At 38.4% G+C, this 26,943-nt stretch overlaps 4 protein-coding genes across 4 annotated transcripts; 1 reads left to right on the top strand and 3 right to left on the bottom strand.

The window, feature by feature from the left end:
* Positions 1 to 86: 86 nt before the first annotated feature.
* Positions 87 to 3,891, bottom strand: LOC114737795 (alcohol dehydrogenase 1-like). The gene is made up of 8 exons (XM_028925769.1): positions 3,826 to 3,891; positions 1,808 to 1,903; positions 1,651 to 1,701; positions 1,227 to 1,557; positions 1,042 to 1,124; positions 856 to 931; positions 691 to 752; positions 87 to 602 (listed from the first exon to the last, which is right to left on the bottom strand). The coding sequence occupies exons 1-8, from the start codon at positions 3,889 to 3,891 to the stop codon at positions 477 to 479; spliced, it is 891 nt and encodes a 296-aa protein (XP_028781602.1). The 3' UTR covers positions 87 to 476.
* Positions 3,892 to 4,488: 597 nt separating this feature from the next.
* LOC114737805 (auxin efflux carrier component 6-like) lies at positions 4,489 to 9,064 on the bottom strand. Its single transcript, XM_028925779.1, has 7 exons — positions 8,634 to 9,064; positions 7,838 to 8,415; positions 6,290 to 6,494; positions 6,101 to 6,186; positions 5,475 to 5,632; positions 5,301 to 5,377; positions 4,489 to 4,623 (listed from the first exon to the last, which is right to left on the bottom strand). Exons 1-7 carry the CDS (start codon positions 9,062 to 9,064, stop codon positions 4,557 to 4,559), a joined length of 1,602 nt encoding a protein of 533 aa, XP_028781612.1. The 3' UTR covers positions 4,489 to 4,556.
* Positions 9,065 to 11,531: 2,467 nt separating this feature from the next.
* On the bottom strand, positions 11,532 to 19,528 carry LOC114737802 (putative transcription elongation factor SPT5 homolog 1). The gene is given in 23 exon segments (XM_028925775.1): positions 11,532 to 11,827; positions 12,343 to 12,443; positions 14,336 to 14,398; positions 14,401 to 14,478; positions 14,564 to 14,678; positions 14,780 to 14,834; positions 15,067 to 15,145; positions 15,235 to 15,329; positions 15,424 to 15,469; positions 15,547 to 15,705; positions 15,814 to 15,907; positions 16,004 to 16,147; positions 16,220 to 16,372; positions 16,449 to 16,497; positions 16,570 to 16,667; positions 16,761 to 16,916; positions 17,022 to 17,379; positions 17,478 to 17,548; positions 17,656 to 17,739; positions 17,819 to 17,977; positions 18,056 to 18,202; positions 18,314 to 18,552; positions 18,896 to 19,528. Coding segments are annotated over 23 exon segments (3,114 nt in total). The 5' UTR covers positions 19,221 to 19,528; the 3' UTR covers positions 11,532 to 11,581.
* Positions 19,529 to 22,514: 2,986 nt separating this feature from the next.
* LOC114737803 (probable glucuronosyltransferase GUT1) lies at positions 22,515 to 26,943 on the top strand. The gene is given in 10 exon segments (XM_028925776.1): positions 22,515 to 22,939; positions 23,455 to 23,601; positions 23,689 to 23,753; positions 24,404 to 24,473; positions 25,424 to 25,642; positions 26,073 to 26,139; positions 26,142 to 26,215; positions 26,318 to 26,453; positions 26,545 to 26,814; positions 26,845 to 26,943. Coding segments are annotated over 9 exon segments (1,362 nt in total). The 5' UTR covers positions 22,515 to 22,585; the 3' UTR covers positions 26,775 to 26,814; positions 26,845 to 26,943.

Raw genomic sequence — 26,943 nt, 5'->3', positions numbered from 1 at the left:
GCACGCACTAATCCAAATTATTATTCTAATCTTCCATGCGAATGATGCCCCTGATGGACTCCCCTTTGAGCATGTAGTCAGATGCCTTGATGATCTCTTGAGAAAGGGACGGAATGAGTGATGAGCTTGTCCACTTCCAGCTCCTGCAATTTCATCGTAACATCTCACACCGGTCATCAGCAACATATTTGATGACACAATTGAATTCAAGCACCATACAATACAATTCACAATTGACTCAACCCTTTCATGTACATCTCCACAACAGAAGGCACGTCAGAGCGGGGCTTATAATTGCCATAGAAGGTGCCCTTCAGAGTCCTCTCATTCAAGAAATTCACTGGATGAGTTTTGAACGCATCATCTTTGTTTGGCACTCCAACTAGTACAGCCACACCCCATCCCTACACACAACAACCATTTACGGCAGCTCTGGCTTCGTAGCTGGCCTATCTATTATGATGACTTTTTAACAATTAGAAAGCAGACGAGTTCTGAATAGGTACATCGTGGACGCATTCAAATGCTGAGATCATGCCCTGGATGCTCCCAGTGCACTCAATTGCACGATCCACACCTCCATTGGTCATTTCAGCTATTACCTGTTACACAACCAAAACAATTAGTTAGCTATGATTTGTTGGGAGATTCTATTTATCAATGATCCAACCGGTTTATCTAGGCACGCACCTCTTGTACAGGCTTGTCATGATCTTTTGGGTTCATAAACTCATTCACTCCAAACTTCTTGGCTGCCAATAAAGATTAAAAACACACCATCATTATATCTATATGTCTATATATTGCGTTATTTGATTAGATGTGAGGGGTCTCTTCTGAGGATATGAATTGTGCCTCCCTCAAAACGGCTGGAAACTAAATCAACCCCGATAATTCTAGATGCACCGCAAACTCTTGCCCCTTCAGCTGCTTGAAATTTAGATTACAAAATGTGATCAGGAGATAATGTAGATATTTGAGTGTGAACTGCTGAAAAACTAAACGCCACAAAAAAGAGGGAAAAGGCAGTGATTAACGTACAGCGAGGCCAACGGCTCCAAACCCGAAGACGGCAGCAGATGAACCGCGTTTTGGTTTTGCAACATTCACAGTAGCACCAAATCCTACAAGAACAGAGGAATCAATCAGCAAATTGTATTATTGCGACTTCGTCCAAAGATTAATATGCATGTTACGTTGAAGGAAGGGGGAAAAGGCTATAAAACCTGTGCAGATTCCGCAGCTGAGAACACAAACTTTGTCTAGAGGAACAGCAGGGTTAATTTTAGCAACACATCCAGCATGCACAACAGTGTACTCGCTAAATGTGGAAGTTCCCACAAAATGGTATAATGGCTGTCCGTTCTTTGAGAATCTGGATTTGCCGTCGTTGATCATAACAACCCTGTCCTTGTTGATCCTCAGAAGATCGCACATGTTGCTTTCTTCCGACTTACATTGTGGGCACTCTCCGCACTCGCCTGTGAACACCGGAAGAGTATGATCTCCTGGTTTCAGATGAGCCACTCCCTCCGATCCCCTACGCTCTCCACATTCCTGAATACAATACCACGATCCAAATGTAGATAAGTTCTGTCTAAGCTAAAGGAATTTATATTCAACGCGAGATGCATACGAAAGTGAGGGAACATATCCTCCGGCTTCGTGGCCAAATATACGAGGGAACAACGGAGTTTGTCCCTGTCAATGGAGGATAACATTATATATATAATAATAGTAAGATTCGTGTTCGACATAGGAAGAAAGATGCGTAATGATAGGTAATGAAATGAAATAAGAGAAAGACCTTGGCTTCCCAGAAGTAAACATCAGTGCGGCAGAGGGCGGTGAAGAGAATCTTGAGACGTACTTCTCTCCCTGCCCACTTGGCCACTTTTGCCGCCTAGAGAGAGCCCCGAATTTAAAAATAAAATAAAATGAGAGGAAGGACTTGGAAAGGCAATACCGCTCTGGTGTTGCGGCGTGGTCAGGAGGTGGAATTCGCTCTGTGATGTCCAATAAGAAGTCCCGAGTGGTCTCTCTCCAACAGCGCCTTGGTTTCCTTAGACCACGCCACGTAGGATTCCTTGGTTTCAACTTGAGGTTCTGTTTTCATTGAACATATTTTTCAGCGTCACACCCGGTTAAGCAGAAATAAGAATAATAATCCAAAGAGCAACAAGGAAACCAGTCGGCTTGACCTCTGAAAACACATAATAACACCACCGATTAAATAATCTATAGGGCAATTTGTTACCGGGGGCTTGTTTGATATATGATTTTTTTTTCGCCAAATGGAACACAAAAAAAGAAAAGTACTGGTTTTTAATATAAAAACTAGTTGACTGGTTTGAATAAATTAAAAAAATTAATTAAATTAGTTATTTATAATAAATATGTATTGTCTTCTCTATAATACTTTTACTAATGAAGTTTCATTTAATGAAACATTTAATATGTGCAACTACTATAAGGATTATTTTGAAAAAAAATAGATAAATATTAGAAATAAAGTGAATTAGAGTCTTATATTTAAAATCAAATTAAAAATTAAATTAGTTCTTATATTAATAATAGTGTTTTTTCTTTTTGGCAGTTAACAAGGATTCATTTATTAAATCAACGAATAAAACTGAGTGCTGATCACCAGTGCGGCAACGGGGAACTTGATTCCTCATTCCTCCACTTATAGTTGAGCTACATTATTTGAGATCTTTTATGAGGTGTAACATTCGGGGGGTCCAGGTAAGTCTGATCAAACGTGTCCAATGAGAAATGCAAAATGTCCCCCAAATTGAAGGAGATGGTGGGCCCAGATATTGACCGCCATTATTTCGGGGGGATTTGGTGGGAGGCATTCTTGTTTTGTAATTTTCTGTACCAAAGTTTCTATCATGTTATGATTCACGGTCCTATGCCTTGCCTTGTTACCTACTTTAACACTGCACATTTTTGTCGCTTTCAGAAACGCCACGTTCCCGTATAACCTCTCACGGAGGTAAAAATGTAGAATTCTTGTAAGAAAACAATCTTTTAAGAAAAATAGTAAAGTTTATTTCGCAGTGAGTTATAACTTATAAAACGAGGAGATTATGCGTGACTTTCGTTTTCTTGGCTCCAAACAGGGTTATTAGGCTCAGAGGAGTCATTAACCTATTATGCATGGTATGGCGCCTGCTTGCATCAGTGCATGCCAAGACTATATGCTCACGCTAAGTGCCCGCAACTATTTCAAAAGTAGTAGTAGTATTATTATTATTATTTTTTTATGTTACCTCTAAAGGCATGGTAAGGGAGCACAAGCATTGTGCTGTTGCCTCATGTCTTCTCTTGTGATCTTACCCTCTTGAATTGTTTTTCTTTCCGTTGTTTTGTAACCGTGCTTTCCTACGAAAAGGGTTAATTTAATCCTAGTGAGTGTTTCTTCCTGAGTCACAGAAGAGTTGCAGAATATCTCTTAATAACAGTGTCTTTATGACCCGACTTGAACCATTATATTTTTCTATTGTCGGCAACATTAAATCACTTTGATTTTTTTTTTCCAGTTAGAAAATTAGAGGTGAATCCCAGCACGTAGGGAATTGATTAGTTATTAACTTATTGAAAAACAATATCTTTAATCCAAAAATTGGGAATTGGAGGTAGTATTGTTGATGCCGTTAACCGTGCGTATATAGTTTAGCGCCATGTTGCTTGCTTTGGGTTGTTGGGTTGGGACCGTGGGTCCGCGATTGCGTTTGGGCGATTGTATTTGGGTAAGGCCAATGGCCCAAAAAAAAAGGCGCCGGGATTGTCTGAACATCCCAAACCGGCGAACCCAATGACCGTGAAGGAGATCAACGGCTGTGAAACCCGAGAAATGTTAGCCGTCTCCCAGCCATCAACTTCCATACCGCGTTATCATCATCATTTGGCATTTTGCATGCAAAACTCATTAGATATAATAAGAGACGACGAAGACAGACTATAGGACTGGATATAAAACAGGGGATGAAGACTTGAAAATACTGTGTTGCGTATCATCAACATGATAATATCCCTTTTCCATTGGGCTGCTACTGATATATGTGTGGTAGGAGCCCCAAGAACCAAGGACCAATAAAATGGTTGCCTGTTTCTTCAGTTGTAGAGTCTTCCCCGCATAACGGCAACCACAGCCCTTTGCTTTTGCGTTCCAGGAGTCTTGGCCTAATTACCCAACTTAATTAACCCTCTCTGTTGTTGGTGACAACACACTGCAACCATTCATACATATATATGGTCTATGTATGTCTGGTAATTAATTGTTAAACCATTGACTCTTTTTCTGCCCAAAAAAAAAACCAAAAAAGAAAAAGCTGCTAAACCCAAATATCTACTCATAATTGGTCAATGCTACTATGACTTGTGAGATAAACACAGGCAAATTAAACAGTCACACAGACATAATCACAGTACTCTGAGAACAGCTCTCCTAGCTGGCTAGCTACATATATATTGTAGTGGACATGCATATTGCTTCCGGCGCTTTCATCAATTTATTGACAACTAGCTGCTGTTATCATTGGTGGTCGTCTTCAAAGGCCAAGAAATACGTAATATAGGAGCGTCACTGGTAGAGAAATTAACATGCCAAAGATAACCCTGCATATATATTCACAAAACAAAAAAACAAACATCAAAGTAATCATCAGGCTAGCTGGCTAGCTAGGGTTAATTATTGTTAATAACACATCATCCAGAAGAAGGCAATTAAATGAATTAATCAGCATGCATGAAAGCGCAGACAATAATCTAAGTAGCGGCTGTTCTGCACAAAGTATTAGAAAGATTCAGTTTGGGAATTAAAATAGGTACATATTATAATCATAATTAATTATTTACGCGTGGGCTCGATTCAAAGTCGAGTGTTTCCTATCATGTGTGTCCGCCCATGATACCCTTTCTGACTTTATCGGATATCCACCTGGCCACCCTCTAAAGTACATCATCCATGCTCCACGTATGTTCCCAAATATTATATCATTAACCAGTTAATTAATTACCATCGTTTTTGAGACAGCAGGGTCGTGACGTCATGCATGCAGCATCAACAATACCTAGCCCGTGCGCGCCGATTGAACATGGAATGTGTCTGTGTGTGATTGATTTTGTGGGCTTAGTTATGGCTTAGATTTTTTTTTTTAAGCGACGTCAATTCTGCGCCTCTTGAAGGGCTTTATTAAATTAGAGCTTACTTATCCAATTTCGATATGTCTAAATATTCAAGTCATTCCCCTGTGATTATCAACCTATACGAGTATATTCCAGAATTGACGTACCCAGTGCTCAAGATATCAGGATGTACTCCATATTCCCTTGCAAATACAAAAGGCACGATCCCTTGTGGAAGAGAAGCCTGACAAACCAAAAAGTTAATTCATAATTAGCAACTTTAATTAGCTCAGAAATTAACTAATTAACGTACGTCTTTGTATCTATACTATAATAAGTACCTGCACAATGGCAGCTCGTAGCTTGGGTCCTCTCAATCCAATGGCGACAGAGGCGGCAGCCATGACAAGAGGCCCCAAGAGGAAGCGTAGGGCCATTCCCATGGCTGCTCTTTTGGCGCCACACGCTATGATCCGAGGCTGAAGTGCCATGAATAGACCTGCATGCATCATATATTATATGAGAATTACAATGAGATCCCAAGCAAAAAAAACCATTAAAAAACAAGTTTCAGAGGTTGTCATTTTCACTATAAAACATTATAGGTTGTTGAGGCTGTTATTGGGACCTTTTGGTAACTATCTCTCTTCTATGGAACTTGATTATAATTTTTCCTTATATATAAATGTATAATATCAATATATTCTAAGACAACCTTAATTTTCGGGGGTGTTTGGATAGAAACCAAACCATGGTTTCAGAAGTGCTTTTACGGATTATGAAATAAATATGTGGAGAAGGTTATCTCGTTTTGCGGAAAAGTGATTCTGAAACCTAGGTTTTGGTTTTGCCAAACACCCCCTTCATGGGACATGACAATTATATATATGAATCCATGGAAACAATTAACTCTCAACATATATATATATTTACATGTTTCAGAATGTCAAATTTAATTTCTACCTACCTAAGCTGAACATAGCCATTCCAAGGCCGGCGTCCGAAACTATTTCAACACATGAATTGACCAGGCTAGGCATCCCTATATTCCATCTGCAAATTCACATTAATTAATTCAAAAGGATCATCGTTTTTTAATCACATAGGTGCTATAATTAATTATTAAAACTTGGTGTAGGCTTAATAAGTCACTTACTTGAAAGAGATAAGAGACCAAACCAAGCCTAACACGCTAGAATATGTATTAGGGTTCCGCAGCAGTTTCCTTCCTACAACGTTAAGTATAAGTCTCATCATTACCAGAGCTCGTGGCATCTTCTGGTTTGTTCCCACTGTATCTTTGGCACCTCCTTCCTCCAACATTGGAATATCGGTGATGTCTCTGAAGCTAATTTCTTTCTCTTTGATAATATATCCAAAAATAGCGCACATCATCAATATAGTAATCTAATTAATTAAATATAAACGCAGATATTTGAAAACAACCGACGAGAAAACATTCAGCCAGCCTAATAATTGAACTTTCAGCACCCACGCACTCCACGGAATAATATTGTTTGAAAATAATTTGATCTCCAGAGACAACATTATCAGGCAAGAAATTAAATTATAGGTTCCCATGATTCGGTGTTATAGGTGTAAGGATTTCATACTTATTTTAACCTCCAACTATAGGGACTAATTAAAATGGCTTCCTTCATCATTACACACGTGCTGTCTCCGATATGATGGCTACATATATCAATGAAGCTTCTCAGTAAAGGCTGTTTCAGGATCTTATAGAAACTACACACGGCGTTGCACAGTGAAAATGTGTTGATATAATCAACTGTTTCAAAAGTACGCATCATTTTATTAAAATAATGCTCCACAAAAATCATTCTGAAGTTCTTGTTCGCACAGTATCTTACCCGTGCTCGTGCATTTTCTTTAACAAATTAAACAACTCTGTGATCTAAATTAAATGACGCAGCTGCTAGAGGAGATTCACTATTCATGGATATTTCGTCATTCGTGTTTATTCTCTACAATAATTTCAATATCTAAAAGCGATTTCAGATTTTTGTTTTGGTGTTTTATAGTACTACCTCATGTCCTTAATATAAGATCCTATTTGACTTTTATTTTGATCCTAAATATAAGACCCCAATCCACTTTGTTTCTCATATTTATATATTTTTTCCAAAGTAACCCTTCTAATAATAATAATTCTAGTTAATATACTTAATTAATAAGGATATTTCAGGAAAGACAACACCTATTTAAGACAAATAACTAACTCAACTTACTTCCCTAATCTTCTCAAATTAGTCAACTGGCTCTTATAATTAGGACCGGAGGTAGTATAGTATTAGATGAGACAAAAAAAAAAACAACGAACCATGGAATTTCAAATAGTTTGTTCACTTGAAAAATGACCAACTTAGGTATAAATTTAAGTGAAAGCGAGTGAAAAAGGAGGAGCAACGAGATGCAGCAAAGTCTGAAAGTAGATGAAAAATGCACTTGAAGTCTAAAACGAGCAACCCATGCTAAAAATTCATGAAAAAGACAAAGACATTGCACATGACCATAGAAATTGGAGACACAACTCACACAAAAAGGTACACCTGAAACAGCCACAATGCCTCACATTTGACTTGGTTCCAAACTAATGTGCCAAGCATGCGACTGCAGCGATCATATATTGTTCCCTCCCCAAACCCCTAAACGACACAAAGTTCACAACACCATACGCACGTACCTGACACGGTGATTTCTCGGCATCCTGGTCCGTCTCCGCCCTGACACATCCCCGGCGACAACTGTTGGTAATTCCTCCCACCGCTCGCCGGAGATGTCGTCCATAACGGTGGGCTCCTTGGCATCGTCATTTCATATTCGTTGAAGTTAGACGCCCGTGGCGTGGCCTGGAGGGAGCAGGCATCTGACGACGTCGCGTAATCTATTACCCGTGGGCTCCCGGTCGGGTATCCGAATCTGATGTCTTCGGCCGCGCCGGCGTGGTGTGACTGAAGCAGATGGAGTGGTGTATTAGCGGAGAAGATTTCTGCGTTGGACAGTCTGGGAGTGGCGAGGCCAACGGACGAAGATAACGTGGAGTCAGGAGCAGAGGACGTGGATCGTCGGATACGGACTCGGATGCGTCCATGGCTGTCAGTTTCAGTTTCGGTTCGAAGCGGCACGTCACGACCGTCCAGGGAGATGACGTCGCCGTCCACCTCAAATTTTACGATGGAGGCCGCTGTAGGTCCAGGAAACTTGCTCCGAATCAAAAAGGTGGCAGCTCTATACTCGAACAAGAATAGCAGCAGGGTGTACCTGAAATTAGATCCATTATATGAATGTGATTTCTCTTATATATGCAGCCATTGTCAAACTGTCCTAAAGTATATAAATGCTTTTTTGATATACTAATCATCTTTACATGATATGAAGCATACAAGATACTATACATTAATTACATAGGATTATATCATGATATGCGAGATAATACAACGGAAGGATATGCATGGGAAGGTGTGCGTATATATATATACCAGACGATAGATTGGAGCACGACAAGTTGGACCATGAGGGAATGGGTGAAATGGCCGTACATGGCTTGGAGTAAGGGAATGCCCATAACAAGAGTGTTGGGCAAAGAGGAGAGAGAGAAGAGGGTGATGAGCCAATCCAAGGTTGCAGAGCGGAAGAAGAGGAGCCAGAGAGAGAGGGAGAAGAGAAGGGAGAGCTTGGAGAGAGTGTCTGCTAATAGGAACTGAGAGTCCATTTGGTAGGGATTGTTACGAGAAATAAAGTGGAAGGAGAGAACAGGGACGGCGAACACCGCCACAAAGCGGTTGATGCCGGAGCACTGGGCGCTGGTAAAAACGTTGAACCATTTCACCGAAGCGTAAGCCACCAACATGGAGAAGTATAGAGGCACCATTGCACTCATCACTTTGTAGAAATCACCCCATGTTATCATCTTTTTCAGGCCTATCGAAACCCCAGTAAGTAGAAGTAATTTATAATGAAGACACATAGCGTTAAGCAGATAGGGTTTATATACTCCATTTTTCTTGTGTAGTACTGCTTTGCCCTCCCCAACATTGTTGATTTACTTGGTAGGTGTTTTGCTTGGCCATTGGCACATATATAGTGGTAATCAATTGCTTGTTGTTAGGGTTTTAATCATTGAAATGTTGCACGTTTGTTTCCTATATACATTTCTTTCTTATTTTTATGACTTAATTATTTTCAACGTGCATGGCAATATTTATTGCGCAATCCTCAACCTCTTTCATCGTAATAAAACTCTGCTCCTCCATCCCTTTGAATCAGATACAGCGTACATATATAACAGCCTACAACCATATGATGGAAAACAATAATAATTCTACTGCGAAAGAATAATTTAACATGATCATTTTTAATTAATACTTATTTTTGTAACCTTTTTACAGAACAATTTTCATAATGAAACTTTTGTTTTCTTTTTATAGATAAGGATCAAGGACAGAAACTTTATGGATGAAGGTCGTATGTGTCAGTTGAGCAATGGTTTTTGACAGCTGCATTGTTCCCTGTTATTACTCTCTCTCTCTCTCTCTCTCTCTCTCTCTCTCTCTCAATTCTTACCAAATCTCTTATATTATATGCCAAATTTTTCGGTAGAATATCGGAGTTTGTATTACTTGCTCCAAACATTAATTAGGCTCTCATGAGATTGTTGCGCAATATGTTTCTTCATATATACATACATGAGTGTGTGTCTTAATTATCCGAAAAAGTAAATAAATATAATTATTGCCCGTTGAAATCCGGAAAGCAACGCGAAAATACACAGTATGGCTATAGTTTGTTGCTACTCTAATTATTTTCAACACACCAATTTTAATTCATGTTCAATTATGAAAATTAGCACTTCATTCACTACTTTTAAAGCTTGGGGCTTGGCATTTGGCAATAGGTTATTTGTGACCACATGTTGGTCTCAGCAAAGTTTTCCTCGAAATATTTTAGTTTAAGATTGGAAACAATAGATAGATAGACAAATGTCCAGTCCCATTTGTCATTTTGCGGCTACATTTCTGCAAGTGAAACAGTTCCTATAAGAACCTAAGAACGTGAGATGCTGGGATGTTTCAACAAATAACAATCACTTTGGTATCTTTGCTGGATGTAGCTCTTCGGCGGGCAAAAAGAAAACACCATCCCACACTCCTTTGTGTGTCTGATTTATTAGAATCACGAAAAGAGCAGATAATTAAGTACGTTGTGTTGCTCCATTTTTTAATTTCATACAAGGAACTCTATATTCACCCAACTAGAGTTAAGTTAATGAGGTCAATGTAGGGATTTGCTTACCGTTAATGAGGTTCTAGTTTGTTTGTCACCAAAGCTATGCAGAAAACTAGGAGGGAGGGGGGGAGAGAGAGTGGTGAGTGGGGAAGGAGTGTTGGTGAATAAGAGGCAAAAATTGTCCCATCTAGTGTTTGTTGTTTGTTCATGATGCTTGTTTGATGGAGAGGAAGAGAGAATAATGGATTGGGAAGGGTGGACATGATTAGACCATTTCAACTTTGGTTAAAAGTCTGTCGTCTCAATTGGTACTTTTCACTTTCCCATTTGGAACCCACCACTTCCACTTGTTCCACCCCTTTTCACTTCCATTTCCACGCTCTCATATCCCAAATGTGGAATAAACGTTTATTATTAGATTCATTACCATTTTGTCCTTCTGATCAAGTCATTTTTGTTTATCAAATGAATTATGTTTTTGACAAACTTTCTCATTAAGTTATTACAATAAATATTGTACCAAAGTCGGTTAACATGCGACAAACCTTGTCCCACGGCGTGTGATTTGTGTGATCTTTATCTGCCGGCCGGAGGATATATGCATATTGTGAATGCGGCACCAATGGACAACTTCATCTTCTCTAAAGGCCTGTCGTCTTGGAGATGGTTTCGACGTTCATTTAAGTGATCAAAGATCAAATTTTTTGGCATACAATGAGGGCGGAAGCCTAGCTGATCAAACTCATCCTCGTGGCTCGGAGGCCGGGGCTGGGTGTTAGCCATCCGTTCGAGTCAATTCTCTCTCACCCGTTTACTTTAATCGCCCGTCACGCGCATATAGATTCATCAGCAAGAATGGACATACTACACATTTACTTTCAAGGATTTAGAAGGGAAGGCACATTTATCTTCCCAAATTAATAAGACATTATTCAATCATAGTGTAATCTTATACCACAATCCGACAGCATATAATTTTAGATACCTAAATGTACCAGTGTCTATATCTGTTGTGTGAAAACTACTAAAATACAATATTCGCCCCTTATATACACACTACTCAGGTGGGAAAAAGAGATCGTGAAGGTGTAAGCAGCGAGAGAGAAAGGGGGCGAGGGGAAGAGTGGGGGAGAGAGGAGGACACAAATATGAGGGCAAAAACGATATGGCATTAAAAAAATTATTGTGTACATGAGACTAATCACGATTGAGCTAATTTAGCTAGAATGACTAAGTCTAAAATCTTCACATCCAGTGTATCATCTACCTTTACAATACCATCAGTGCCATCTACCCCAATCAACTTGCCCGTGGCACCACGCAAAGCCCCACCCATAATTTTTATCTTGTCTGATTTCCTGGGTACCACAGCCTCCATTTCGCTGGGAAGAGCCGTTATTGTTTCACCATTTCCACTTGATCCCAAGACTACCCTGCAAGATCCATCCTGAAACACAGTATAAAAGACGGAACGAGTTACTAGGAAACAAAATTAAAGACAAACCACTCATGTCAAAGTATACAACTGAAATTAGTGGATGTGCTCTAAAAAGCAAGTTACACTAACTAATTTGAGTAAATTAAGAAAATTTGTTTAGTCAGTTATTTATAACAAATATGAGTTGAATTTCCTAGAATACCCTTCCTAATCATGTATTTTAGCTAGAGCTACACTGATATAATATTTAACATGTCAAACTACTACAAGAATTATTTTGCAAAAAATGAATAAGTATGAGATACAAAATGGATTGGAATTTTATATTTATGACCAAATTAAAAATCAAACAAACTCTTGTATTAAAAAACGGAGGTAGTATAACCATTTTGGATGAAATCATCCCTCAAGAGAGGATGGACAAAAGTCAAGACCATCCAGTTAAAATGTCAGCATAACCAATCTTCAAGCTTAAGTACATGCGAAAAATTTATTCAAGCAATCTTTGAATGATGTGAACATACCGCAAGCACCTCTCTTATAATTCCCACAATAGATTCCTCTCCAGCACGGCGCACATTGACTAATATATCTGGCATAAACCATGGTCCTTCACTGTCTGCGCCTACAACAAAATTGAACCATCATTTCAAATCTTGGCAGATCCAATCAATAAACAATACAAGGGGACTCAAAGCAAAGGAGACTTTGAGGGATAATTATAACATTAAATGGATTTGTAAAAAAAATTAAAAGGGATAAAGGCCATGGAATAATCAGAAGATCACATTTGATTGGTGATACAAATCAGTCATCTATCCTAAGATAGATTAAGATAAATAAAATGAGATAAACAAATCCCAGTAACAATGAGAGGCAATGACAAAATTAGGAGGAAGTTTATCAAGGGAATAAGAGAGATGAGGGTAAAAAAAATGGAGATAGTATTAGAAAGTCTAGACAGGGTGTGTCTCATAAGCATAGAATATGAAGAAAGTTGCATGGAGAACAAGGTCAAAGCAGTGAATATGGTCAGCAAAAGGAAGGGGACAATGCAGAGAGTGAAGAATGTAGTGCAAACGGGAGAGTTAGCATGGCAGATGGCACACATCACTTTGAACACTAACACCCAGTTTCCAATTTCCAATTTTATGGCTATTTTATTATAGTGTTTATTTCCAAGCATTATAAAAAGCGGTCATAAGTACAGTCAAAAGAGGCTAGTCATAGGTATTGTCATTTATGAACTTTGAGAAGATTCTCCATGGCTATTACGAATAGAGTGAGATCCTTGCTCAACAGTTTCTAGTAAATTGTTCCTTGAAAAAATATTCAGTTCTAAAGTCTATCCTTATCATTTTGGTGCCAAAACCTCCTTGATCCAAATGGTGCCCACTCATTCCATTAATGTTCCGCAAGATCCATCAATCTATCCATCAACCCACTTCTAACCCTCTCAAAGAACTGCTCTTTTGATAACATCAAAGCTGGAAGCCATTAGTGCACTGGTTGCAGAGGATAGCTCCTGCGCAGGACACTAATGGCAAGGGCGAAACCCCACCATCCAGTTATTCTGGTAGGCAGTATTTCCACTGGGCAGAGAAAGAACAGGAATTTGAAAGTAAAAGGTGTATTTTACTAAAAAAATAAATAAATAAATAAATAAATCTATCACACTTAGCTTGCACAAAAACAGATTTCCCTGAGTTCTGGTGGAGGAGATACTCGTGAATGAATTCTCAGAGCTGAGAAGTACTTTCATCACTATCAAACACTAGACGACTTTTAGGCGGATATAGCAACCATGTATCTTGAAGGTCATGCATCGGATTCTTTTAGCCTGGATCAATAATGACTGCAACAATCTCTATCGGGAAGAACTAGTCAAGGCATTGCAAAAAAATTGCAACCCTGTAGAGTTTATCACAGAGAGTCGGACCTGATCTAGAGAAGATTAGGAGGCAGAATTGGCCTCCACCAGCCAGTGCCAAGAAGCTTCAACGTTTCTAGGGTCATACAGGATATTAACTATGCTATGTAAAGGGTTACTGAATCATTGCAAGGCCATTGGAAGACAAAACTGGGAAGAATGCTTTTTGCATGATAAAGCTAACACGGTTTTGAGCCCCTCAAGAAGGCATCAACTAGCGTCCTGGCTTTGAAATTGCCTGACGCATCCATGGGTACTGTCAAATACAGCCAAGTACTGGTTCCCATTCACGTACTTGGATGAGATTTTCCGTTGCTATTAGGATTAGAGAGTGAGATCTTATATCCTCTGGTTCAAGTAGATTATTCCTTCAATAAAAAACAGCAAGTGAACCCCCCCCAAAAAAAAAAAAAAAAAAAAAAAACAGAGAAAAACGAGAGGAAGTACCAATCTTTAACGTGCACATGTGAGTGAGGAGAATGCAGCGGTTGCACAAAAAAATAATCCTTTGACCAGAAGTCACGCTACAAAAAGCTAAAATACAACATAAAACTATCTATCCAACATATGGAACAGCACTTATATACCTATAACCGGGGACATCATGTCCAAACCACCAGTTCCTGGAGTCATAGGCTGCCCTCCAGGGTGCCGGGAAGATAAGATGCTGAGTTTGGTGTCATAGGCTGTCCACCCGGTGTTGATGGTAAATATGGGCTTGGAGCATTGGCTGCAAGAATCACCCACATCAAACAGAATGAATACAAGTACGGAAATAAAAACTGCAAAGACAATAAAAATGAAGATGGTGCTACCATATGCAGAATTATCCCTAGGTGTCCCAGCTTCGCTGTAACTGCCACCAGGGGTACTAGCCCAAATAGTACCAGGAGTTGGAGCTTCGTACATTCGTGAAGGAGGACTCCCTGGCTGAGATATTACGAAGAAAATAAGAAAAATAAATAAAAGGTCATTCTGGTCACTCAAATTAAGTCCATAGGGTATCTAGCAAGTTAGCTAAGATTCTGAACCTGATATTGTGGACTGGTGCCCCAAGAGCCAGGATTTCCATCCTCCCAGTTTTCCCTATTATTTTCATCGCAAGTATTAGCATTAACAAACACATCATTTTTGTATACCATAAAAGTTGATTGTGTGTTGAATTTGAAAGACATGGTTCCCTCAAAACTGAAGTGAAAAATGCAGTAAACTGGTAGAAATGAATTTGAAGTTTTTAATAGTAAAGCACTTTGAGACCTTTTTGAACTACTAGCTTTCACTACGGTCATTGAAAACTAAAATCTACTGTAGTCAATACCTATGAGGACTCATGGGAGTGTAAGGATTCCATGCTCTATCACGCATGGGAGTTCTCATTCCATCATGAATAGGTGTGGCTGCAAATCGAAGGGTGTTAAGCAAATGCATGATATAGGTTACATTTACAAGATATCTAATTTCATCCAGCACAAAAACTTAAACAAACCTCCAGGATCTCTCATAGGAGTCATATAAGGATGCAAGGGAGTTCGAGATGGGTGCATTGGGGTCTCACTTCCAATTCCATACCGCGATGAGTCACTGGCAGAACGTACAGCATAAGAAGGTTGACTCAGAAATTGTTCAAAAAAATTGAAGAAATTAGAAATTCATGTACAGGAAAATTATAACTCACCGGTATGGGGTAACAGCCACATTATCAGAAATATGATTACGATCAACTGCAAATGATCAACGAGTTAGATTCCATATATATACAGAAGTGCAGCCAAGAGAAGGGATCATCCAAAAAGCTTGCCTGTCACAACTTTCATTTGTGACTCCAGTTCAACCCGAACTGATGTGCCGTTAACTTCTATAACACGCCCACGATAACCTTTATAGGGACCTTGGCGAATTTTAACTGTTGCACCAGCCAATCCATCATGCCCTCTTCCACCTCTATGCCTTCCTCCAGCTATCCACATTTGAAAAGAATGAGATCAAACAACTTTCTCAATAAAACAATGCACTAAATCAAAATGACAGACCAATATAACATTCAAGTACAAAGAGTTACACATACAATCAATTGGTGACCCTCCTCGAGAAAACCTCCTAGGAGATTGTGGGATTCTTGGCGGAGTTCTAAGGCTGGGAAATCTTGAGTAAGCATCACCCTAGAGTTTAGGAGCGAAAAACAACAAATTATTATGAGGACTAAATAAAAACACTTGCCCCAGATATTAACAAACATAAGAACACAAACTAACTACATTTCTATTGCCATTGGTCCGTGAACCTCCCACAACCACACATGATTGAGCTTTCGAACATATGAAGCCTGCATGTTCAAGATGATGTCGATCATAGATAAACAAGACTCCCCTATATATGTGCTCCACCGGTCCTTGTTTGCCCTGTAACACATAAAGTAAAACTTAACAATATGAACTTTCAAGAAACCAAACTCGGCAAAATCAGAATCTTACTTTGCAGGGACCCTCAACTATCCGTACAACATCCTTTGTTGACACTGTATTCTTAAACCTATCCTGCACACTTATTTTTTTATCAATCTTGCACTTGATTTCCCTTAATTTCACCAGTGCAACTTCAGGTCTGTCAGGAACTCCCTTAAGAACCTAAAACAAGATGAAAACATTAACATGGGTAAAAACAATGCATGAGCATTCTTGACAAGTGAGGCGAGATACAGACCTGAAAGGCCTCACTTTCTACACGGATTATCACACCAAAGCTCAAATTACTGCACCAAATTGAATTAAAAATGAGTAACATGTAAAAGCATATTGAGAATAGAAGCTAAAAAAATGCTTACTCTAGCAGGACAAGATCATGTAGCTCATAGTCGCCGATTCTTGTAACTCCCGTAGTGACTTCAGAACTCTCCACAACATCATCAGCAAATACACGAATCTGGAAAAGAGAAATTTCCACGTCAATTACTTAATCATAAAAATTAATTTGTAAACGCTTTTTCATACTACTATTGGAAAAATAGTAACCCACATGTTCTTTTGTTGTATCAGATAAAATAATCAGCACGTGCTGCTCCACCTTCACCACCATACCAGTAGCCCCCTCTTGTGTGCCCGAAACAACTTTAACATGGTTCCCAGGCTCAAAGTATTTACAAAGTTCCCTTTCATTTACAGCAAGAGTTTTCTGCCAAAAACCAAGGAAAAAATAAAACCAATTAATAACAGAACATCATGCAAACGTAGTAGGCAATCCAAAGGAGAGAGCCAGAAAAAATAAATTCATGCTTACAGGAAGGCCCTTGATTTCTGGCCTTATATGAACATTATCCTCATCAACTTTCTCTACCCACCCCTTTAAATTCTTTAGATCTCCCTTGATGACGATAACAGCATCACCTTTCATAAAATGGCCTTTCTTTCTGTTTGCAAATAATGTTGACAGACTAGCTACATCTCCATCTCCATTCTCACCCGGCTTTCGAAATTTTTCAAGTTCATCAAATGTAGGTTTGATATTTTGTGCACTGATTGACTTTATTGATACTGTTTTGTACAAGAAACCGTCTTTGAACATCATGCCTCCAATAGTTTCAAAGCGTTCCCCTGTCATGGGATCGCGTCTATGCTCTACTCGGATGTGCAGTTCCCTGCAGGAGTAGAATCCATAAGAAAAGACTACGAAATTTTCCAAGAAACATATAACAGTGTTATCCACAAAGAAAAGAGGAGGAAAAAACAGCATTACCTAGCTTCATCAACATTCATAAACCGAGGAGGAGGAACAAATGCTTTCTTTTTCACGACTTCTCTACCTTCCTGCATCACACATATGTTATGAACACATTTTATTAAGCTATTTCACAAAAAAAAGTTGGTTGCTCGACAAAACACACAAACTCTCAAGCAGGAGAAAAATTACACACCAATTTGTTTGCAAGGGCTTGTAAGTCTATCCTCGGAATCAATTTCACAGTAACCCTCTGACGTACATTATCAACATCCACAACCTGTGAAAAAAGAAAGCTTGGTTGTAACTAAAGAAAGCATGTACATGATATCATATGTTTCCCAGAATGCAATCCATACCTTTGCAAGGTCCCCCTTGTATGTCCCAATCTTCATTCTGACCCATGTATCTCTAGAAAGATCAATAGCTTTGCTTTCAACTGAAAGAACATCAGTCATCTCTCTGATCGGAACAAGTGTTATCTTCTGAGTAAATATGGTGCGTAGACCTTTACATGCCTGAATCATAAACAAGGGTTAAAACTCCACAATAATATCCTAGTAACACAAAATATAAACTTTACACGTCAACAATACCTCTCGCACATGGGCTTCTTTATCAGCTTCAACATATATATAATTTTTGAGGTGATCAAGAGCAACAGCAGACCTTATTTGAAGTTCAGACCCTTTATCAATATATTTTTGCATGAGGCAAACAGCCGCCTCACGTTCACGACCAATCTGTAAGCATTATAGAAAAGTTTAGGAAAAGCTTTAAATTCCGTGCGTACACGAGAAGCAATTCATATACACAATCAGTATCATAGAATTTATACATCGCAAAGATCATACCGCACATTTAACCATCCACAATTTGGGATCTCTCACAGATGGCAGAAGGGCTTGCTGCTCTACATCTGTAGCTTCTTCATCATAATCTGTGACACGCCTTCCATATCTTTCTTGAATGCTCCTTGCCATAGCTTCAAGGTCTTCATGGTCTTCTTGATCATGGGGCAGCATACGCCGGCTATGCATCCTCCTTCCACCATCTTCATCTGGTAGATCAGTTCCTTCTTCGACGATGAAATCTGCATGATGCAGGCAGCCATCATCATATCTCCTCATATTTGACACAGGGTAGATGAGACATCGTAATTTCAAAACTCTAGTAGTAACATATGACATGTCAAACAAGAAAAACAGAAAGTTCAAGCCATTCACAGCATTCTGCTCAACGAAAGTCCACATTATTTCATCCTGGAGAATGTACATGCCCGACCCCAATCACATAAACGTGAAGGACTAAATCACACATGAACTCCGAATAGATGGTTACCCCTCAGCAGGAAGCAATTTCAGTCAATTGCAGAATAAGTAAGATTACTGTCTAGTATTCAAATTGAGCCAATAAGATATGCAGGAAAAGCTTACCATCCTCGCCTTCTTCCTCTTCCTCTTCCTCATCGCTGTCCACCTGCGCCTCTTCATCGAAGAAATTGGAAGCAGCCATTCTCTTGTATTGGCGCTTTCGACCGCCTCTTTCATCAAAATCATCATCATCCTCCTCCTCTTCCTCATCCTCGTCCACCTCCTCAGCGTCGTCGTCTATGAACCCAGATCTTCTGCGCTTCCTGGAGGAGGCTCCTCTGTGGGCCTCCTCTTCCTCCACTTCCGCTTCATCGTCATCAACCACTTGGTCATCTTCGTATTCCTCCTCATACTCCTCCTCATCGGGATCCATCCCTCGGTGACGCATGACGAAGCCGAATGCGTCTCACGACCCTTCTATGCAAGTGCACAAACCATGAACGTCGGGATTCTGCGATTTTAACAAAGGTTGTTGAATATCACAAACCCTAAGCTGAATGGAACTGAGAATGTTGAATCGGGCGAGTCGGCAAGCGAGTTATGTAGATTTTATTTTCCGAGAAATATATACTACTATGAACGTCTGGATTCTGCGATTTTAACAAAGGGTGTTGAACGTCACAAACCCTAAGCTGAATGGAACTGAGAATGTTGAATCGGGCGAGTGCGGCAAGCAGATGCGTAGATTTTATTTTCCGAGAAATATATACTGCTATTAGTTACAGCTTACAGGAGACGAATTCATTTGTCTCAACGTTATATGAATATCCCTGTACTGCATTTTCTATTTTAAGCCAGAAATCTCACATTAATTTTTTTATGTTGTCTTGATATTTTATTAATATATTTGATAATTTTATTTAAAAAAAATTGGAGATAAATTCCTCATCAAAAATTTTATTGATAAATGGGACTTAAAAATTTTGTGCAACTTAATTTCTTTTATGTGTAATTTATCTTCGTTTGTGTGTAATGATCTTCCTTTGTACGATGCGCAACTCAATTTTTTTTTTACAAATGAGATTTTTTTTATATATAAGTCATCTTTCTTATGTGCAAACTAATTCTTTATATCTAAATAATACTATATACAAACTATCTTCTTTTTGTGCAATTTACTTTCCTCTATGTGTAACTAATCTTCTTTCATGCAATCAATCATTTTAGGTCCTATTTACCAATTAAATTTTATCTCTAATTTTTCCTAAAAAAATTAATATTCTGTCTATGTTGTTGCACAGAATATTAAAATATATGTTAAACGTATATTGTTGCCTAGGTTAATTCATAGCTATTTTTCTGAATAATTGAGGGTCCAGATAAACTGAACTCGTATTCTTCTTATAAAAATTCCAATATATTATTTCTTCCAATGTATATTTATAAAACTACTCCACCAATCTTTAATATAAGACCTATTTAACTAATTTGATTAGATTAAGAAAGTTAGGTAAATTAGTTAATTATCAAAAAATATAACATATTCTTTCTAAAACACCATAATTATCTTCCTTAATATCCTCCACCCTCTTCTATTCGTTATAGTTGAGGAAATATCCATAAAGATGATTTAAAAAAATTTATAAATATGATAAATAAATCTTATATTTATAACCAAAATTAATTTAATAATTAGGTCCTAATTATTAAGAATCGGAGGAATATTATTTATCTTGAAAAAAGTTGAGTGGGTTTTTTTTATTTCTTAGTTCTTTTTTTGCAAAAGTCATATAAATGACATTTGTGGTTCTTTTGCTAGAAAACTACATGAAAGGATCAAGACGAGGTTACGTTTATTTTAAAGGACTGGCGTAGATTGTTTCTAAAATTGTGTTCCAACTTTCAAGTTCCATGCTCGTATTCAGGAGCAGTAAGTAATGAATTAGTACTCTCTTTTTTTTTAACTCCTCTAGTTCATCCGAAGTGAATCAGTCATTCTTCTTTCTTTCTTTCTTTTTAACCAAAAATCATGGCATTCTAAGTGGTAAAACTCTGCCAAAGCAAGGATTAAAAAATGATTTTAAGTGCGTAATTTGTCTAAAGGACGTCAATTTAACTATAAATGTCTAAGAATATGTATAATTTCAGCTCAAATTAAAATAAGCTAAATTAAATACCAACTAGCGTCATTTTTTTCTTCCTCCCACAAACTGGTCACAGACTCGTCATTGAAAGCGAAAGGAAAGCATGTCTTCAACAGTCAACTCAAAATCATCACATCTCTTCTCCAGGCTATATATGCTGATGCGAGCTTCTAATGCCAATTTTCATAGAGCCTTGTTTTCCTGCGTTACATCAATTATTACTCACTCTCCAAATATGCGCTGCCAAGGGAGAAATATGCTCGTACGGGTTCCAATTTTAAAAGGTGTTTGGATGAAAACTAAAAAGGTGTTTGGATACCCTAAAAAGTGCTTCTGAGAAGCACTTTTCCGCAAATCGAGATAAACTCCTCCACATATTTATCTTGTAGACCGTAAAATCATTTCTGAAACCATGGTTTGGTTTCCATCCAAACCCCTCCTAAACCATAGTTTTAAAAGTGTTTTTATAGTTTACGAAGTAAATATGTGGAGAAGTTTGCCTCGTTTTACAGAAAAATACTTCTAAGAAACACTTTTCAAGGTTATCAAACACCCTTTTAGTTTCCACGGCCCCTCTCTGCACATTAAACGAAAAGCTTAGAATTGTCCACTGCAGTTTTCAATAGATCCTCCCTTGGATAAAGAGTCGCGGTTACCTTGAGGATGTTCAGCGTGCTGCTGTGTTCAAAGCCTTTTGAGTCTTGTAGTGAAAGTATCCACTGCATCAGATTTTAAAAACGACGCTTTGCAACTCTGGTGATGACATTATATGAGGCGCAGGGCAAGGACTGTTTTTATGTAATTCTCAAGCCAGTCCAGGTAATAAAAACTTTTAAGTGATTTTTAACTAGTCACGTAGCTCAGGAGCATCGATGTACGCTTAACATAATCTTAGATATATGATGTAATTTTCCAACATTCTTGTCTTCCACATGGTATGTGTTGCAAAAGATGAAAAAAGTCTGGACTAGTTTTTTTAAAAATAATTCTATAATTCATAAAATAAATAAAAAACGTTTTATCTCAACTGATGTGCGCATTTTTTAGTGTTATTAGGATAAACCAAGCACCTCAAAGACAACATTAGAAGATTAACCTGTAAATTGAGACTATATTAAAACAAAACTCAAATATCATCACATCACGTTCATCGCAGAGATGAAACATGCACTTCCACGTGGATCATAAAACTATTTCACACCAGGTTGACAATTTATTTAAAAGGAGAATTAAAATGCAATCTCAAAAAAAAATAATTACTAAAACATCTCAATAATAACTTAAGTAGTTTGTGATAACAAATTTTAAAATAAAAAATAACAACTTCTGAAATTTGTTTTATATATATTTTTTCATAGGACTTGTAATTCGCCCATATTTAAATTTAATCTCTGAAAGGTTATGGTGGTTATTATTCGATTATAGTGAGGAAAGGATCGCCCCCTCAGCCCACGTTTCTATTCACCGCGGGCCAACCTAGCGTTTTAGGCTTTTAGCCCATACAAGACGTCCTCTTCTCCCCTCCGTTGGCGCGTCAGGCTGCTCGACGGTCCCGCCCTGCGGCGAGCTCTGGAAGGCAAACGGTGCGTTTTTCGCCACTATGTCCTCATTGGGGATGAGCTCCACCGAAAATTCATAGCAGCACCATCCATTGCTTCAGATATCAGAAATGGCTAGTGGCACTCACAAATTGAGACCATTGGCACCTCATTCCCATCAGTTTATCTGCACTCGAACGCACCAGATTGGAGCTCTATTCCTTGTCGTTGCCACCTTCTTCTTCACCAGGCTCTTCGATCGTTCCTTTGCTCCATGTAGCTTCTCCGTTGATCAAGTGCGGACGTCGCTCGACTTAGTGCCAGGTGGACCCTACACTTGGCCGGAGAGTGGGTATGGGTCTCAGCTCTCCCTTAAGATCTACGTCTACGATGTGGAGGAGATCGACGGTTTGAAGGTCTTGATGTATGGAAGGCAAGGCAAAATCACCGAGAATGCCTGTTTGAAAGGCCAGTGGGGAACTCAGGTTATTCCTTGTTTCTGTAATTGGGCAACTGTAGTTTAATAAATTAGATTCTGCTAAATATACGTGTTGCACGTGATTTTTATTTAAGCGGGGCTTGGCGTTTAGAATCGAAGGTGTGCTCATACTTCAACTGCCTTGAAATTGCTAGTTACTTGAGCTCCTTATACTCTGGAAAACAGAATGCCCTAAAGTATGTGAATTGTATGGATCTCTGGACATAACGCGACATGCGATTGATTCAACTGCACTTATTCCATAGATCCTCGCAGTGATATATGGATGTATAAGCTCAAAGTTCAGTGCGAGTCTATCCTGGCTGAAACTTGAGGACTGCCAGCCAGCTGACAATATCAATGAATGCAAACTTTATATTGTCATTGCATGTTTCATGCCATTGGAGAACTTTGTTGTCGTATCTACTTCGCCTTAAAATTTTTAGCTAATTTCCATTTTGCTCTGTTTAAATGGCGTTTTGCTTGAATTTCTGAGTTCTCTGATGGCTATATTGACTGTAGGTCAAAATACACAAGTTTTTCCAACAATCAAAATATCGAACGGAGAAGAAGGAGGAAGCGGATTTATTCTTCGTCCCATCATATGTTAAATGTGTTCGAATGATGGGTGGTCTGAATGATAAAGAAATTAACCGGACTTATGTCAAAGTAGTTCTTCATTTCCTTGTTTGAAGTAGTGTGTGCTTTTGTTCATATGCACAGGACTAAGGCGAACTCTTTTTCTTTTTGGCTTAGGTGTTAAGCCAAATGCCGTATTTTCGGTTATCTGGAGGTCGTAACCACATATTTGTTTTCCCCAGGTAACCTTAACATATTTGTTTCCGGTTATCCGTGTAAAGCAGTTATTTGTTCCTCATAAAAGGGTTTGGAGGGGGTATTGTTTATGAGAATTTGAAGCTACGAATGCTTGAACAAGCGTGGGATCATTGAATTGATCTTTCTCCCAGAGTTTCTTTTTCCATTTGCTTGACCCCACACTCGTCGGTATGCTAATGACTTCACTGGCGTACTCTTCCTTGTATATCAACATACACTAAACGGTTTTGTTCTACAGTTTTATGCATGAGCCTCCACCCTTCCCCCCAATTGTAATAAACCACAAAGGCACATGTAAGCTATTACATGGCATGGTACTTTGACAGAAAAGATTAACTTTCGAGAAAGTTTTTTCCAGTGGACTTTTGGCAGAGGAAAATTTTGGTGTTCCAATAGGCTTGAAGAATTCCTAGTAACCAAAGCATCTTAACTTCATATAGTCCACCAGATAGCTGTTGAAAGGGTTCTGCAAACTTTGTTGACAGGTCCATCTGCTTGTGAATATGGATCTTAATGATTTAAACATACCCTATGAAAATCAGCTCAAATAAATTGTATCTGATAATTTCTCTTTTCAAGGTGTTTGGTTCCTCATTGCTTTCTAACGCATAACTTTGAATTTTCTGATCTGCAGTGGGGCAGGAGCTCATTTGTTCAAATCTTGGGCAACATATATAAATCGCTCTATTATTCTTACTCCGGAGGTGCACTTATTTCTTGTCATGAAGCTTATAAACTTTACTTGGCATACTTTAACTACTAAAATTAGCATATGAGGATCAAACTTTTGTCTTTGACTTCGACAAGCTGGAAGATGAAATTATTTCTTATGGAGAACAAACTAAGGAATACGTGGATATACCCACTCACATAATACTTGGACAGAATATGGTATGAAATATGATACAGGAATACATCACAAGAGCCATTAACAATAAATGAAATTATTTATTCTGTTTTTTTTTAGCGTGTTTATAGTGACACTATCAGGAAAAAAGGTTTAAACTTGTATGAAGCATTAAACATGCATGTCATTAATTTTATTCTTTTTAAGGTGGTTCTTCTCAAATAAAGTTTGCGTAAAATATGTTAAGTTCCTCAGAACCTACCTGCCTTTCATTAATTGAGTTTTCCTGATTGGTGATTATAGTTTTGGAACAAACCAGGAAAATTGACTATACATTACGATGCTATTCTTTATTGCTGCTGGAAAATTCGTCAAGGTTACCTTTTAGGGTGATTAAGAAGTAAAGGGCAAATTACATCTTTTGTTGGCATGCTGCTAGACCATAATTAATTGTCAGGGATCAAACATATTGATTATGGTATTCTATGCAACTGAAGGAATCCTAAAAGTTAATTCATAATCCTGCCCCCTTTCTTTTTTACCGTTCTAAAATTATAATTCTCATATTTGTATGCATCATCACTCCATTACCATGATCATTCTATGGAGCCATGTTTAGACTTTTTTACTGCCATGTTGCAAATGCATCTACATGTGATTTAAGGGCCAATCTAAACATGCCTGAAAAATAATATGATTACATGTGGAGGTCAGTTGTCTGCGTGCAAAAATCAATAATAGACAGATGCATGAGGTCCGTATGAAAGTTTTTTAACTATAAACCTGTTATTGGACATGGCAACATAGGGTGATCGGACTGATAAGAGAGATACAAGTGCCTTTAATACGTGGAAAGACATCATTATTCCTGGCAATATTGATGATGGTATGACTAAAACTGATGCTCCAGTGGTCCAGCCACTGCCTTTGTCGAAGCGGAAGTACTTGGCAAATTATTTGGGACGTGCACAAGGAAAATTGGGTCGCCTTCAGCTGATACAGCTTGCAAAGCAATTTCCAGACAAGGTACGCCATCTTCTATGACTTGGTAACTCTTGCCAAACTCATCTTAACAGTAGGCTATTTTCGAGCATTGTGTCTCATTCATGTGGAATTTCATTGATTGACAAAATTTGCTTACATTTAGTAAATGGGGGCCAACACCATGTGGTGGGAGAAATGCCAACTGCCACTTACATGGATACACCGATTGTTAATGTTCATTAGGTGCCTCAATGTGATCGTACTTCTGCATGTCGTCTTTTGAGCAATCTCTAGCTTAATTATCTGTTGATTCCACTTAAATGCACTCAAAACACATGGTGAACTTTTGTCTCTAATGTCTGTTTGTACTGCTTTTTTTTTTTTTTTTTTTGGTGAACGTGCTACTTCAGGCTCCGTTAAATCTTCATTGTGATATTATGCAGCATGTATAATGTATTGATGTAATGAACAGTTGGAATGTCCAGATTTGAAATTCAGTGGACCCGAAAAATTGGGAAGGAAAGAATATTTTGAACATTTGGCAATGCAAAGTTCTGCCTTGCTCCACGGGGGGAGTCATCTTGGACCCTTCGCTTTTATGAGTCTTATTTTGTGGTCTGTTTCTCTCTCCATCTGTGTGGATCTGTTCGGTTTGGTGTTTTGCCCAGAATGGGCTTTGCTTGAAAGAAATGAAAATAGTGATAATTTGCTTAACAGGAATGTGTCCCCATTATATTATCCGATCAAGTAGAACTGCCTTTCCAGAATGTCATTGATTACAGTCAGATATCAATAAAATGGCCTTCCAATCGAATAGGCGCGGAGCTATTCCAGTATCTGGAATCAATACCAGGTCAAAACTAATATGTGCCATTTGCCTCTTGATTTACTTACCATGTCCTTCCGGCATCTTACAGCTATATAACTTGTAACCCGTTTTTCAGATGAAGATATAGAAGCAATAATAGCTCGAGGAAGACAAGTAAGGTGCTTATGGGTGTATGCTTCAGATTCGGCACCCTGCTCGGCAATGCGTGGAATAATGTGGGAACTGCAGAGAAAAGTGAGGCAATTTCATCAGTCAGCTGAAACGTTCTGGTTGCACAATGGATCCATTGTAAATAGGAACTTGGTTGAATTTTCCAAATGGGGTCTCCCGGTCCCTTTGCCTTGATTAGCCGGGAGATACCTTAAGCTTACATATTCCATGTTCTGAAGCATTCAATTTTTTTTTTTTTGGGGTACAAGTTACAGTTGAATGATGAATTGTTCGTGTAATGTATAATCTGCCCTCAAATAACTTCGTTTCCTTAAAAATGTTTATTGAAATCCATTTTGGACGA

The sequence above is a fragment of the Neltuma alba genome, unplaced genomic scaffold (genome assembly GCF_004799145.2).
Source record: "Neltuma alba isolate B1F8T4 unplaced genomic scaffold, ASM479914v2 tig00013498_pilon, whole genome shotgun sequence".
NCBI lineage: Eukaryota > Viridiplantae > Streptophyta > Magnoliopsida > Fabales > Fabaceae > Neltuma > Neltuma alba.
The sequence above is the reverse complement of the archived record's forward strand: the minus strand, read 5'-3'. Positions and strand labels throughout refer to the sequence as shown.